Source organism: Toxorhynchites rutilus, chromosome 3, assembly GCF_029784135.1.
Source record: "Toxorhynchites rutilus septentrionalis strain SRP chromosome 3, ASM2978413v1, whole genome shotgun sequence".
Lineage (NCBI taxonomy): Eukaryota > Metazoa > Arthropoda > Insecta > Diptera > Culicidae > Toxorhynchites > Toxorhynchites rutilus.
This window is the reverse complement of record NC_073746.1, coordinates 242835493-242852914: the sequence shown is the minus strand read 5'-3', so window position 1 is coordinate 242852914 and position 17422 is coordinate 242835493. Positions and strand designations below refer to the sequence as shown.

Sequence of the window (17422 nt, the reverse complement as noted above, 5' to 3'; positions counted from 1 at the left end):
AAGAGACGTGTAGTCAAGTAGATTGACATTCTTGTAAAAATTTTGAATCACTTCTAGAATGACTGTTTTGAGAAAATTGAATTTTAGTTTTTAAAATTCTTTTTACTCATTTTACGAGCTCTGTTCAAAAAGTATCGCGACTTTCGAATTTATGCGGGTTACGTATGTTCAATTCTAGATTTTTTTTGTGCCATTATGTGTGCCATTATCTTCAAACGATCGAATCTCCTCCGAATGTTTGACACCAATTGAAGCCAATTTGATGCCACCAAAGATAATGACGTTTAAGACTTAAGACCTAAGACGTAAATTATGGAGGCATTAAATTGAAGCTAATGACTTCCTGTAAGACATTTATCCGCGCTGTGAATAATTTCGTAGTCGTCATATATTCTAATGCCGTTCGGAATAGCCGTATCAAGTTTGTGAAATAGTTTTGGGAATTCTCCAAAGAGTTGACGTTTCTTAGCATAACTAATCGTACAATGTCATGCAATTTCGGTTTGAAAAATTAAATCAATTTGGAAAAAGGGCTCTGACGGCATCAATGAAGATGAATTTGTTCTTGAATCTGTATATTATTTTGTTTGTGCTGATGTCTGCTGATATCTGGACCGTTCAGTAACCATTTCTGTGCTTCTTATAACTCGAGAATCAATCAAGCAAATGGAGCCAAATTCGCTAGTTGCTAGTTGACCCGGAAAATGTATTATTCATCGGTGGATGCGAAAGTTTTATAAGATCTACCAAAAAATAATTTAGGCCAGCCGACAAAAAATCAAAGACCATGAATTTTTTGCATTATTATATGAAAAAATCAGTTCGAACTCTAGATGAACCTAGAAGCGAAAATGCTTATGTATATGCACAAAAGTCGTGATTTTCAATGAGAATTTTTGAACTGGAAACCGGGGTGACGTCATGAGACCGAGAACTAATGTTTGGCCTCATATTTCTGAAAAGTTCGAGGAAAATACAATCTTATACCCATATCGTATTTTCGGAGCTGGGATGATTTACATAGAGACCGGGGATGTATGTCTGCAGGTGGCTTAGAGTTGGTCTTCATCCGCATCCGAATATTTATTCTCATTGAACTTGCTTGTCAAATGAAAGCCGAGACGAACTTGGCAGCCAAACAGTGGACGGTGTAAAGATGACTGACGTTTATCTTAAAAAAAAAAGTTTTTTGCATGGTGAATAATTTTTAAAATAAATACAAAACACATCCCCTATTCGAACGAATTAAACATGAGTGATATATTTCATAATTTTACGGTGCTAGCATCTAACTAAATAGTGACTTTGTGACTCTATTTAGTAACGTTAGATTTACCGCAAAAATGGTTCTGCCTTCTTTTCTATCTGAAAGGCCGAAAAATAGTGATTTTTTGTGATTTTAGGGATAAAGTGAAGTGTTCGGATATTTTGGGTTTTATTGTAGGTATATTTGAAGATGTATTTTGCATTTTTTGAGCAATGATTATTACACTGTTGACAGCCGGATGCGTAGATGCTGTCTGAAAATCGATACCTTGCTGGTATCGGTTGGTATTGGTTCTGAAAGCAACGGGGTGTCGCAGAATGATTTCCAATGAATATTTTGAAACTTTGGGAAAATACATAAAGTGTTATATTATTAGAAATTCGAAAAATTGCCATTTTTTTTTAAATTAGTTATTTTTCATGAAAAATCGTCGTTTAGAAACTTATAAAAAATCGAAAAAATGAGATATCAAAAACGCTTTAAATAATTCATTTTCACATGCTCATAAAAAATTTCAGCCAAACCGGTCGAGTAGATCTTGAGATATCGATACCACCAGCTGAAGAAACATGGTTTCGAGAAAAACGCTGTGAAGTTTTGTGCAGCTACTACTTCCCTTGAGGTGACCCCATAGTTTTTGCTTGAACTTTTGAATAAGATTAAATGTTGAATAATCCTTTGGACACAATATATCTGAGGGCATAAGCTTCCCAAAAATGCAAAAATAGGAAAACCGATTTTGCCGAACTTCCAGACAGAGGTCCCCCCTTAAAGTACATTGGTGCATATCTCAGAACTCATGATTTTTAAATTCAATCCATCACAAGAGCCTATTGGAACAAAAGTTTTTCATGGAATCAACAATTGACGGGAAGAAAAAACACAACACATCCGAGATTTAAGATATAAATATGAAAAACTGTTAATAATGCTCGCAAAATGGAAATCCGCCAGTCGATCGAAACTAAAATAAATAAAAAATGGTGGCGTACTGGAAACAAAAAAAAGATATGTATAGTAAACAATCGTTCAATTGTTTTTTTCAATACTCATAATACAACTTCTCCTATGATAAATATTTCAATAAAAACATTAACACATTATTGTCATTAACGAGGAAATTAAATTAAGAAAAAATGATGTAATGTAGCATGATATGAATCGCAACCTTCATATAATATCAGACCGTCACACTTATTTTGTGTAGCTTTTATTTTCCAGGTTACTATAATTCCATACAACTTGAAAAGTACTTGAGACATCCAAATTTCTGCAGTCAGTTATTTCACCTCCATTATTGTTTTAGAGTTGAGACCATCGCTTCGTATCATAACAATGAATACCACATGCTGGAAAAATACATTCTAGAGAGGAAAAAAAATCTGCTTCATGAAATTGCTCGGGGCTTGGCTCACTCGCGATATAGCCTAGCCTCTAGGAAAGCAAACATTCATGTAACAAACTGCCTCTTCTACCTGGCAGCTGGAAAACAAAACTGGATTAATGGAACTGTAATTGAGCAGAATTAAAATGTTCTGCATGTTGATAATTCCCCATGCGTCGGCACAGGTCTGAAAAGTGTTCACAAGGCAGCTTTTCCCGTCCGTAAGTGGCGTCTCTCGGATCGCCGTCGGTGGAAAAGTTTACGTGTTCTCTGGAGGTTAATGAAAGGGGAATTCAGGTCAGGTGGAAAATGAACGCAGTCAACGCAGCTTTCCCACCGTGACGGGAAATCGTCTGAACCTTCCCGAGCGTAACCCGGTGTAACAATCGAATATTTGTTCGGAATCAAAATCACCATTCTGGACTGATGGAAGTGAAACAGGTATTCTACTTCAACGCCGTCACTATGCACTTTCAGGCTAACAATACAACAAATTCATCATCTGTAGCTTGTGTCACACCTGAAATGATTCGTCACTAAATTTCAATTCATTTCGCCCACAGTAACTAACATTTGCAGGTGATGATTGCGATGATAAGTATTATGAATATAACGTTATTACCACGCCATTAGGCCCAGCAACGCTCCGCCGGCGGACTGAATTTACACGTGTTCAAGGTTTGCTTGGCAAGGTGTGCTCAACGCGGGCGATTATTGTAGATGAAGCAATAAAATCAAACAATTATCGTTTTCTATGAATTAACGCCGATTGTCACATGCTCTGGTTATATTTGGTGAATGTGTGTCGTGTCTATTGAGTACATCCCTGTTCCTATGGCGTGTTTTTTGTGACAATCACAATACTGAGGAAAAATAAACAACATAAATATATTCAAATGAAAGCGGATCAACGCTGAATTGATGGAGCGTTGGGTTGGGAGAGCGAGAAAGGGGGGGTTTTGTAAATTATATGCTTATGTAATAAATTATGGCGCGAGGTGTAATTGAAATAATTGACTTGATTCAATTAATGTGGCATACACAAAAAGCGAGACAGCAGGAGAGAGGGTCTATATATTGTGGTCGATTGATAAAAGTATTTTTTTTGCCATCTCGTAGCAATTGATGTGTGATGGATGGGTTTTCGCGCTTCGATGCCTGGGAAGAATTGGTCAGATGAAGTTACCAGCTTACAGCAGGAGACTCCATTAAGCTGTTGCCTTTTTGAGTTGCTAATTGACTGCTAACCGCAGGTTGCCTTTTGGGTAAACATATTTACCGTAATTGCGCATTAGCACACGTCGAATGCACGTTCAACTTGGCAGGTGTTGTGATACTGGTGACCGTCATTACCAGGTTGACGAAGTTAAACAATCGTGTTTTCAGCAGCTCCGCGAGAGTGAATTACCACTGGTTCTGATGTTGATTGTGTATGTAAATCCATCTATTGGAGCAATGTCAACATAAATTTCGAAAAGCATTCAATGCTTCAGCTGTACTTTTCTTCCAATTAAAGCAGAACGTGAAGACCTCGATTAAGGTAAAGTTCGGCGTTTGAAACGCAATAAAAAAATGTTTTCATGAATCTCGAAACTGAATATTATTATCAAATATCTAATCTGCTGTTTTATGCATAGTTTTACAATTCATAGTTTACAACTACACATAGTAGAAAATTTTCACTTTTTTTTCATAAAACTATTTTGATTTACGATTTCTATCATTACCAATCTTAAATGAGTCAATATTTGTACCGACACCATTGACAACGCATAAAATCAAAAATGCCTACGGTGGATTCAATAATACACAAACGCTCTACATACCGATGAAAACCGACGCGATGTATCTTTCATCGAGTCTCCACCTCGGATTCGAGAACAACAGTCATAACAAAATCAGAATTGCAATGCGGTTTGACACCTTTCATTCACAATTTTCCCTCTGAAACGATTCCGCATCGAGAAAAACCTCTGCTCACTGGCCGAAGAATGGATGTTGCAATTAGAAATAATTTTCTTCTGCTTTTCTTCTGTGCGTTAGTGCAATGCATGTGAGCATATTCTGAGAATGCATTTCGGAGCAAAAAAAAATACGCGTCCATTCAACACCCCAATTTGAGGAGCACTCATTGGACCTATCAAAACGTGTGTTTTACCATTTCAAATACGTAGTCTTACGATACAAAAAAGCATATTCGAAAGTTTCAAAAAAGGCAATAGTGGCATATTCTTTTTATCCAGAAAAATACAACGAAAAAAATTTAAAACAACCGCACATTCCGATTATTTAAAATTTGATTTTTTTTCGTTGCATTTTCCCTCGCAAACAATTAAAATGAAACAGAAAAATTGTCATCAAACTGTTGTTGAAACTGTTGATTTGGGCGTAGATAAAAATAGGTAAATAAAAATTAATAATATATCACAATTTAGGGAAGGACCCCGATCTGGAAAATCGAAAAAATCGAATTTCTGTTTCTTACTTTTTTGGGAAGCTTATGTCGTCAGAAAGGTTGCCCTAAAAGGGTTTTTCGATATTTTATTTCGTTGGAAAGTTATAGCCAAAAGTATGAAGTTACCTCAAGGGATATAGTATTCCTATACGAATTTTTAAACGCGTCTTTCTCGAAACCATGTTTTTTCAACTGGTGGTATCGATATTTCAGGATCTACTCGACCGATATGGCTGAAATTTTTTATCAGCATGTAAAAATGAATTATCTAAAGCGTTACATAACCGTTTTTTGATATCTAATTTTTTCGATTTTTTTATGAAAAATAACTCATTTTTAACAAAAATGAACGCCATTCTGGCAATTTTTCGAATTTTCAAAAATCCGCTTTAGATATTGTCCTAAAGTTTCAAAATTTTCATTAGAATTCGTTCTGCGACACCCCGTTGCTTCAGAACCGATATCACCAGCAAGGTACCGATTTTCAGACAGCATCTACGCAAACAGCGTAATAATAATTATTCGTGCGCTCGAAAAATGGAAAATACTTCTTCAAATATACCTAAAACAATACCCAAAATACCACAGTTCATTTTTTTTCTAACATATAAAAAAAATCACGAAAAATCATAATTTTTTCGACCTTCCAGGCAGGGGCACCCCTTCATTACGGTAAACAAACATTTTACCCTATCAAATCGATCATCATTTTCTTGAACAGCATAGGGATTTTTCCAACTAATTTTTAAGTCATAATTTCATCCAAATCGTTTCAGCAATTACTCATTTGGATGTGCGAGGGACCGGTCCTTCATCCCGTTCAATAGAATCCTTTAATGAAGTTTGTTAAAATTAAACGTGGCGGTTAAGCAATTATCCGCGATCCGAAATCGCGGGTGGTCAAGTGTGGTTGGCTGGGAAACTATCTCGGGGTTTCGACATACATGTTGATATGCTGATGTGTTGCGGTCCTTAGTTTACCATTTTATTATAAACTAACTGACCCGCTGAACTTCGTCCCGCCCAATATTGATTTTTTATATGAATTCTCTTGAACATTCACTACTAAGCGAACGTCAATCTTAGAAATCTTCATTGATTGATATTTTTATTGGCCTTTTACAATTTCCTTTTACTATCAATTTCCTAGTACTTCTACGAACATACGTCATTATAATATAAATTTATTTCCTGACACAATTTCGCTCACGATTCTTGATTCACTTGTAAATAACATTTTTCTCAATTACATGGATTACATGTTAGATCTATTGGATCTATTGCCATTTGATCGGTGTTAAGTTAGATGGGACCAAGTCACAAAATAGAAATCTTCGAGTTTTTCTTTGCTTAACCTAAGCATTTTGTAAGGTACATACCGCATTTATCAGATTTTGAAAATCACGCGTGCAACAGGAATAACATATCCTAAGGGGTTTCGAGTGCTCAATGGAAACCCCTTATAGCACCAAATTTCAAGCTCGTTTTTCTCGAACTTATAAAAATGTCACATGATCCGGTCTGATTCAACACCGACCATTTTCATTTCACATCAAAGACACACGAAGAAGAACACAATTGGACTAACAACGTTGTCATTGTAGAACATATGAGAATTATTTTATTTCGAACTCGAGAGAGAGAGAGAGAGAGAGAGAGAGAGTGAGAGAGAGTGCAAAAAAAAATTAGCTTTTCAAAGTTTTTCAAAAAAATTGTTCGCTTACCATAAAATTGATCTACGGGCAAAACAAATATCAATTTCGTCAGCGCAAACATCGAATGAACTAACAACGCTTGTCAAAATGTAATTGTAAAACATACGGAAATTCAATTCTCCGACCATTCTTCAGAGTTTTCCGAAAAAAAAATCGATTTTTCTCCATTACATTGATCTAAAACTAATGATTCAAATCGGACGATTGCTTCCTCGAGTTTCGCGCTTAGCAACACGTTTGGCCTTCCATTTTTTTATATAAATTGTGCGCATCTGTTTGCACACATGAGATGATATGTGAAATAATCTCCCGGTGTGTGATATCTCCCATGTCTCCCACCTTCTTACTTACTCACAAAGATTTTATTATTTTTCTTCTACATCCAAAATTAATTTTTAGCAGATGTTTTGACATCCCGATTTAGTACATTAAATGAGCTTAAAAATAATAGAAAATTTTCTACTCTCAAAAACTGCTATATAAGTTTTTGAGTATTTTTATAATATTCTAGCTGATCCGACGAACTTCGTCCCGCCCAAATTAGATTTTTTGATTTGAATACTTTCAAACATCCACAATTTCTTACTAAGTGAATGTTAGTTAGTCCAATCACTGAACTCTTCATTGATTGATTACCCTTTGACCCTTTACAATTTCTTTTACTTTAAATTGTCTAGTACTTCTCCGCTATATTGATCCACGGGAAGAGACGAATACAACAAAATAAAGAAGGCTAAAATCGGACCATCCCTTCTTCGGGTTTTCCGCTTACCAACAGATTTTGTCTTACATATTTATTTATATAGATATTATTATATAGATAGATAGCAATATAAGATCAATATGAGCGAGCGAAACAAGAGACACATTGCGAATAAGCACGCATAGAAGCTTTTCGCATACTTTGCCACATACACGGCCCACACCGAGAAAGATACAGATTCACGTTTATGCTCTCCTTTTTCCTGTTAGAAAACACTTTCCATCTTCATTCTATAATGAGGTGCAATATTGTCACCCATTAATGCAACAGCACAAGCAGCTATGTGAATAGCGTCGTCGTATTAAACAGCCTGGCAATCCAGCCGGCCTTGGTTGTGTATTGGAGATGTCTGTGACCTTACTTTGAATGAATATACATTTTTTTTCAAAACAAACAAAAACCATGAAAAAGACGAATCATCTGGCTTAGGTGAAAAGCATTAGAGCAGAGTTATTGTAAGTCTTTCGATTTCGATCCCGTTTTGAGACAATTGATCACCTTCTGAAATAACTTTCGGAAGCAAAATTAGAAGGCTCGCCTCCATGTCATTAAAATAACATCCGACAATAAAACTAAAATTATAAAAAAGATTCGACTATTTGCGGAACAAAAGTATCTATAAACACGTCAACAGTCTTGAATTGAGTCTTTATTTTGGAAACTTTTCAAAATAAGCCCGATTCCATCTCCCTCTCACTTCGGATGGAGAACCGCTACTAACACCAACTGAAAAAAAAAACAATTTCGTTTTGTAGCCACTTTCCAAGTTCGCACCAGCTAGTAAACAGGACTATGAGTCCACTCGGAAATTGCTTATCGCCACGAAGAGCAGAAAAGTCATGAAGGCATCAAGATTCGACAAAATCTTCAACGTTGAGTTGAAGCATCGAAGTGAGGGCTCATTTGTCGCATCATGTTAAACCCAGGAAATAATTTCACTTCTTTCAAAAGTTATCCTCACATAAGCCTCCTCTTTGTCCTAACAAAATTGTTTGAGAGGGTCATCCGAAGTCGCTTACTGAGCATCACCGATTTACAAAATGTTTTCCTCGAAGAACAATTTGATCTCCACGAGAATGTCTGAAAGCCATGACGTTTTTAAACGTCGGCAAGACATTCAACAGTGTGTGGCAAAGTGACTTTGTGTTCAACTTGCAACCATTCAATTTTCTCTTTTTAGGGCAGTTGTCCGACACGACACGTGGCGAGTGCGTTATATTTCATTCAAGACAAATATTGTTGCAAACGTTTTAAATGTCTACGCTAGGGAGCCAATGAAGGTATGAAAAAAAAAATATTATCGAATTTAAAGAACCGATCATGTATATTTGGTTATTAGCCCAAAAAAATACCTGTGCAAAATTTCAGCTCAATCGGACATAATTTATGGGTGCCTCAAAACACTCAAAGTTTTAATTTTTTGGCCGCTCAGGGCAGTTCGTTGTATCAAGACTTTCGACCAATAATTTAAGCATCATATAAGTTTTTTATGAGAAAATCTTTTTATGATTTATTTTGTTGTATTGATACGACCCTAACAAACCATAAAAAATCAAAATGAAAATAAACCTTTTCACTTAGTTAGTCACCGTTAGTTTTTTGATACAGATTTTTTTTTGCTAAAAATACAGATATACAGATTTTTTTCTGAAAATTTTACAAAATTAAATGTGGAACAAAGCACTAACCAAAAAAAAAGGAACGGAATCCGGACATTGGATCTATAACAGCACTAACAGGAAGATATACGAAGTCTGTTCAAAATGTATCGCGACTTTCGAATTTACGCGGGCTACGTATAGAATAGGCAAAAATCGAAGATGAACCAAAACAGGTGTAAGAAAAGTAGTTGTTAACTAAACATTCAAAATAGCCGTTCTTGTCAGCATAAGTGAGATACATGAGTATCAACATGATGTCACAAAAAATCTAGAATCGAATATACGTAACCCGCTTAAATTCGAAAATTGCGATACTTTTTGAACAGACCTCGTACATCAATGCAGCGATAACCCAGCTGATCTACGTATCTCGCGTTGACAAAATATCAGCCAGATGTAATCTGCTAATCAAACAATTGTATCCTCTGATTCACCGAAAACAATAAAAAAATGGGCTGATTTCAAACAAATAATCCGTTTGATATTCGTGATTGAGTACGGGCTTTCTGTGTTGTATCACATAACCTCAAATTATCATGAATTCAGAATAAAATTATGAGAATGGTTTTAGATGTCCCCCGTAGAACTATAAGTTGTCCCAAAAATTAATAACAAACGTTTAATCAGTGAAAATTGCTATTTATTGAATATAAATCCATGATTCATTCACATTGATGGATTCTCAACATTGTTCATTTAAATTCAATGGACGGTTTCTGATAAATATATCATTGCCGATAATTTCCGATATTTTTTTCCAATCTTTTTTAACTTTTCAATCGAGGGGGTCAGAAGGAAAGGGGTGTAAGCGACAAAAAGTAAATTCCAAGCATATCTAGTGCAAAGCTAACGTCATATAGAATATTCGACAGATGTTAGATATGCAAGCCAATGTAGCGTTAATGTTTAGTAAACTGTACTTAATAATGTCCTGCTGACAGTTTAAAATAAAATTTCCATTTTGAGGCCTTTTAACCCTTTCCCGTACAACATCGAGTCTCACTCGTGGTGTACTTGCAAAAAATAGGACGATAGAACGCTCAGCACAGTGATGAAATCACTTGATGTGTGACGTATTAAATAATGCGGGAAGGGGTTAAACTCCAGAATCGTGCACTCTGAAATTGTGCGGTGAATATGGGTGTCGGAAGTGTTTTCTGTAAATCAAAGCGAATAGATTTCAGATTTACCAGATTATGTATCGCTAGCTGTTTCGATTGATCCTTAGATGATGAGTCTCTGCCTCACGAAAATGTTATTCTTCCTCCTTATCACCCAATTGAACTATTTCAAAATCTTCATTATTCTCTATTTTAACTTCAAGAGCATCACATGTCATGTATAATATATCGGAATAAGATCTTTTAAACCTCAAATTGAAATTTGTGTTAAATATATATCTGTACACTTGACAGGGCTGTGTTCTTTGTGAAATTCGCAGTACAATTTCTACATTTGTTGTATAGCTAAATCAAGCGACAAATATTTAGTTTGTGGATTCTGTTGTCTTGAATAATAACAGATATATTCAGGGTGAAATTGGATGTGTTGTTCAATAAAAATCAATATGTTTTTCTGAACTTTTACTTGTAGGTTCGTGTTTACCTCGCCCATTGGTAGAAGTAACTGTTATAACATCCGCTTCTTTACAAATTTATCATACTGCTTCTGACTAATGTTTAGCTTTTTTTGTCTTGCAACGACTCACACACCGTCTCGTCTTTCATCTTGAGACAAATACTTAAACAGGTTGAACGACCCTAGCCTCTTTTGTCAATACTGTAAATAAAACCGAATATCTCAAGGAAATCCCGTAAAAAGTCTATCTTGATAACGGAGAGCAAAGTAATTCCTTTTAAACTCTGCGATTCACAAGTATGTATATTTCGACTACATCTTATACTCATTTTCATAGTACATTGGATTCTTTTTTTACGCGATTTTTTACGTGATTTTATTTTACGCGGTTTTTTGCGTTGGTTCTTTGGTTCTCTTGAAATTACGCGTTAGTGCGTACCCACTCAATATGCAGAAGGATGTGAATCTAATCTCAAGTCCATTCCATTTTATGTTCTTTATTTTTTGGGAACTCAACTATGGAAAAAGATATAAGCACATTTACACTCACTTCCCACCACATTGAAGCGAACATCCACTATGCTTTATTTTTCATATCTCTAGAAAAAACACTAAAAGAAGGAATATCCACATGAATTTTCTACCAGGTTTAAAACTGTGCTCGTATTGCTTCGTTCCATTATCTCATTTTTTTCAATTTTGTCACATACATCCCTTTCATTGGAACCACCTAAATCAGGGGTTTTCAAACTCTTTTGGGCAAGAGACCCCTTTTCCAGAACTAAGTCATACCTTAGACCCCCATAGCCAAATTGCTTTGGGAATCCTATCTTTAGTTTTTTTTCTTACTGAATAATTATCAATTTAAAAACATTGCATTGCATTGATTAAATGAATAAAGTCGACATTATTTTTTCATACAAAAGGTCACGAGTTCAATTCACACTCCCGACATTCTTCCAAAAAATGGAAGTAATGTGACAAATCAGCTAAAAGTGATGAAAGTCACTATAATACAGAAAAAAAATATTATCTCATCATATTCAACAAAATAAATAGAGATAAAATTTAGTAAATATCTAGTGTAATACATTATTATTAAGACAAATTACTCACGAACTATAAAAACATTCAAATCGCAAACCAATCTATCCACAACTATCAAATATCAAAATACGGTTCAATATTGGTTAGTTAAAGCCTTAAGCCTCCGCGTTCGTTAATTTTCAAATGGTTCCTTCGGTTTCGCGTTGTTTGTAACCATAAAAACGAGAAGATATTTTTCAGCAATGTCTCACATCGCAGGATACTGTTTTTCAATGTTTCGTTATAACTATGACATAACATATGACAACCTTGGTTGTACTGCTGCCTCGTCTGTACTGTGCTAATCAACTTTTTATTATCACCTTGGCTCATACCATGGATGTGATATAGTTCTGATTTATTATCCACTAGCTGACGGCAAACTTCGTCCCGCCCAAAATTTGTTTTTTGTTATCAATATCTTCAAACATTCACTTTTTCTTACTATGAGCAAGTTCATGGGTCCAATCGCATAACTGCTCATTGATTGATCTTCTAATCAAGCCCGTTGAATTTACCTTTTACAATAAAATTCCTGGTATTTCTAACGAAACTCATCATTATAATATTAGATTATTTTCAGACACCATTCTCGTTCAAGATTTTTCAACCACTTGCAAATAACATGTTCCTCCGTTACATGGAATAAATGTTTTATACAGAAAATATGATAGAATGAAGACAGCCCTAAATCGGACAATTTTTTCCCCTCAGAAAGTTGGGAGGAGTGTTGAACCACTTTGCAAATGTGTCTTGTCCCCTAAAACCTTTACATGCCAATTTTGGTTCAGTCTGCTTGATTAGTTCTTGAATTATACAGAAATGTATGCTTCATTTGTATGGCATTTATTCATTGCCATTTCATTGTCAGGAATGTTATTTTTTTTTTACAGGCTCAGACTTGTCAGGAATGTTGTGACTGTTCATTTTCAATATCTCGATAAAAGTGTGATTTTCTCATTGATATAGTGCCTTGCTTATTTAGTTATTTCTGAAATTACTCCGAAATGGCATCGCAAATCGGTGGTTCAAGCCGAAATGTCAACGATAGAGCAAGATCTGCACGCACATTCACAAAAATTGCTAAGGATTATCTTGGCTCGAACGGCGAGGAAGCATTCTGCAAAATCGAACCGACTAGCGAACTTCGTTAATTTCATCCGCCATTCTAATAGCACAGTTTTACCTGTCTGCGAGAAAAAACTCGAATTATTCCTAATGCTTGTCTTGAACACCATTTTCTATTTATTTTTTTTTGTTTGATTACGCGATCTTGCACCTCTGGTTTTTTAACCTGATTTTAAAACTGTTTAGTTTTCATCATAGAACTAAATAAACCTGTACAATTTTGACTCATATTCCGAACACTTCATTTCAAATACTAAATTTATTGATCATCAAATTTATAAATAATTGAATAATGAAAATCCCGATATTGTTAGGATATACCCTTCCGTATAACAACATTTATAAGTATCAAAACAACATTGATGCTCGGTAAATTTGTTTTTTTTTTCTTCTTTTTTCATTAAAGAGATTTTCAGCCAAGAACTGGTTCAAAATTTAGTTTTTAAAATTAAGTGTTCGGAATTTTAGTCAAAACGGTACTTTTTTTATTTCGGAATTGGAGTCTTTTGAAGCATTTCCGACAATTGGAATTCATATTCATATTCGTATTCACTATGTAAAATGAAACCATTTTAATTGAGAAGGAAAACTTGCTTGCTTGAACAATTTAAAAACGCCTCTTCCTCGGCTTACACTGTCGTCTGTGAGTGACTTGCTGGGGTTGTGAGGTTTGGAGTTGGTTCATTTTCAAGTATCCCGAATGCAAAGATATAATGATCAAATGCGGTCTGAAATTCAGCTGAAATGATTGATGTGAAAGAGATATCTCCAAGCACTGGTCTTCATATATGTAGCAAAAATCTTTTCTTGGCACATATTTTCATCTTTAATATATCGAACATACCCTAACAACAGACCTTCATTGCTGGGTAATGCAGACTCGTCCAGCTGGAGAGAAAATCTGTTGGTCAATAATAAATTGAATAGCATTTTCCCCTCTTCGCGACCCATCTCAAGTTTCCTGAAATATTTTTAAAAAAATTGTTACGCCATCACATATATGACCAAGCATTTTGTAAATTCTTTTTCAATCACTTTATTCTAGTGCACTTCATTTATTTATGTAAATACCTTGTCATATCTTGAATAAAATTAGAAGTTGAGAACATTATCATTCAAGATCCAACCTTTTTCAGAACACATATGAAATTGTAACCTAAGGCTTATTATTCAGTTAAATATTAGGAGCATGTTTGGACATGAATTTGATGATGACTTCCTTCGTGTTAAATCGCGTATTTGTTTAAAATACAGAGAAATGTTAAGTATGCCTGAAGGACTCGTACTCTCAAACGCATTATCTAGCACGAACCTGTTCACGTTTTTTTACTTGTCGAATTTTTCATCTTCTATTTTTTGTACTTTTTTTTATTTTCATCTTGTGCACACTCATCGTCATGTTAAGTTTTTAAAATGTACAGCAATAATATTTTCTACTAAGATATTAGTCACTCTGAGGGTTGCCTTATATACATTATATTCTGTATTTTACAGATCTTTCGCCAAACTTCAGATACAGAATTACAGATTTTCTGCAAAGATACAGAATTTAAAGATATTTTTTTCAAATTCAAATTTAAGTGTTCAATTAATCACAGTTCATTTTCTCTGTCTACCTTCTTACTAATAAACTTTGGTATTTTTATCGTTGAGTCATGAAGCTTCAAGGCGTCAAGGTACATGATTTATAAAGATGTTGAACCATATTAAAGGTCACCTCACTTCTCCTTTCCTGCAGAAGATGTTTTTGGGGCACTTTTTGTTAGTTCCACATTCATCAGCGTGTGTGGAGTGAATATTCTCGCTTCACAATGCCAGCAAAACCAAGTTCTGAAATCGATTGGCATCCGCAATGATGGAAGCAAAGAACTATGTGTCGGCTCAAGGAGGGGCGTCAAGGATGAAATTGACGGAAAATTTAAGAAAAGCAAAGTTCAACAGAACCATGTATGAACATCATACAATTTATTATGAGAAAACTTGTTTTATGATTTATATTGTTGTACTGATACGACATAAGCAAACCATGAATAGGCCAAATAAATTGAAAATTAATAAAAACCTTCCTTTCCATTTTTTTCCGTTAGTTTTTTGATACAGACTTTTTAGTAATTATAAAGATATACAGATTTTTTTTTCATAAAATTTTACAGGATAAAATGTGGTAATTCTGGTCATTCTTATAACAGAGTGGTTCACGTAACACAACTTATGGAACATCTTAAATATATCAAATAAAAACTTGTGTTATTTTATAGGGGTCGATATTCCGATATTCGATAGACCTCGTCGACCTCCAAAATCAATTTGCGTTTCTGTCGACCCCTGGCAAGCCGAAATCGATATCGGTCGATATCGATTATCGATATCGACCACTTTGAGAAACCCTGCCCTAAATTGTATCAGCCGGTTTAACGTTTTTGCGAAGATGAGTCTTCATTAGAGGAATAATATCTCTAGGTAACAAAACCAAATGTTGAGACTTATATCAATCCAGCACTGGAATTCAACTGGTCAACTTTTTTGGAAGATAGTGTGTGAATTATTAATGGGACATTCTAAAAGAGAAACATTCGGCAAAATTAATATTTTTGTAAATTAATCATAATTTACTACAGAACATCCACCATCCATGTACTGATCACAATTCTCCGTACCATCCATCGATTTATCCACAACTCACCTTACTGTGAAAATCTAACATGCAATCACTGTAGCCGACCTCAGTCTTGATTGTCGTGGCGCCCGTCGCTACACCCGTCAGGGGGCTGCAGATTTGTCCAACACTTAGCGGGGCCTCTCTATACCACGGATACATATCTTGAACTCTCCGCCGCTGTCGCTATTACCACTGCTACTTCCGTCACTGATACACCCACTGGCCTCAAAAGACAATGGCACATTGCGTTCTGGCTTTCAACGTGTTTGTGGCCGGAATTGGCTACTAAATTTGCTACCATCCAGGTTCGATTCGGCTAGCATAGCACAAGGGTTTGCCCAGCAAGGGTTAAAACTAGTGTAACGAGCAATTGATTAGTTGGAAAACACTTCCCCCGCTGGGAGCAGAATGCATTTGCACGTGAACCCTGACCAGGGTTTTCAATAATTCCGCCCAACACGCGATGTCGTTATTGGCCCCGTTGGTCTTCTGTTATTATCATTCCAATTTCTCCCAATTGCATTGGGAGTGTGCTATATGCGTGCGTGTGTGTATGATAAAATCCCAGCAATTCAGCAACGGCAAGGAATAAGCTTTCAAGCTTCACCCTGTCTCGGGAATGGCGCCCAGAATTCTGCGCCGATGCCACTGCGGTTCAATTCAATCACGTTTTATGAATGAAACACAATAACCCGAACGCACGTCTTCAGCCACCGCACTTCACTTTACCGCTTTGCGCTGCCAGCGATCGGATTCCATCCGGGGACAAACATCGATCAACATTATTGCACGAAATCGATTTCAATGGAAAATAAAAACTGATTGACACAATTATCATTACACTTTTTGTTCACTAATGGTGTTTACATTTTTTTTCTCCACACACACTCACTTGCACTTGCCACTTCTTCCCTTCCTTTGCCACCGGCTCTGATCGCGGCTTAATGTGGGACTCGGCTCTGGGAAAAGGGCGGTGCGTTTTTTCACGATAGTCACAGAAACACACACAACGGTACACGTGCTTCACACCCTTCAGTCACGACATGTTAACCCCACCAATCGTATCACTCATTACCGGTAATTGTGATGAACCCTTTGCCCCAATATCGCGGATTTGCGTCTCGACACTCGAAATTGTCAAAAAATTCCCGCACGTCTTCGCAAAACACGGAACGACTGAAAACGTAACAGCAACAGCAATAAAATCAACGTGTTCACCGCCGTGTGGACGTTGTTTGCGTCGTCCCCACCGTTGTCCTCTCGGATTCGGCAAAGCAAAACAACAACACCAATTGCAGCAGCAAACAAAAAAAGACTATTTGATGATATTTTTTTCCTCGCTTCCGAAACTGGGAATGATCTGCCGTTTTTACACTTTGGCTCTCCTCACATGGTCACCACCGACAACGCAACAACAGTATCGTATCTGCGGTGTGTTCTGCGGAGGAACGTCTGTCCACGAGTGTGCCTCGGTTCGCCGTTTTTTCTCGTTGCACCGCTGAATCTTCGCTTGGCAATAAGGCGGCGGCGGCGGTCCGTATGATGATGATGATGGGCTCGGGATCAGCCTTCTTTCTTGCGCAAAGAGTACGACACCGAAAGACAACGACACACACACAGGCAGGGAAAAAAGGAGCGACAACAGTTCGCAAAAACACGTCTACAGCACTTCGAAATAACGAAGCGAATCAAGTTATTTGTTGATAACGAGTAGTTGCAAACTTCG

The 17422-nt window shown here is 36.2% G+C and overlaps 1 protein-coding gene across 2 annotated transcripts in view; it reads right to left on the bottom strand.

The window, feature by feature from the left end:
• The window catches only part of LOC129774659 (zinc finger protein rotund-like), a 245985-nt gene extending 228911 nt beyond the window's left edge, over nt 1–17074 (bottom strand). Inside the window, exon 1 of one of the 2 annotated variants that reach the window (XM_055778479.1) lies at nt 15721–17074. In XM_055778479.1, coding sequence (XP_055634454.1) covers nt 15721–15855 — 135 coding nt within the window. In that variant the 5' untranslated portion in view covers nt 15856–17074. The remainder of the gene's footprint in view (nt 1–15720) is intronic. The other variant, XM_055778480.1, reaches the window with a different exon arrangement.
• Between the last annotated feature and the right edge of the window lie 348 nt (nt 17075–17422).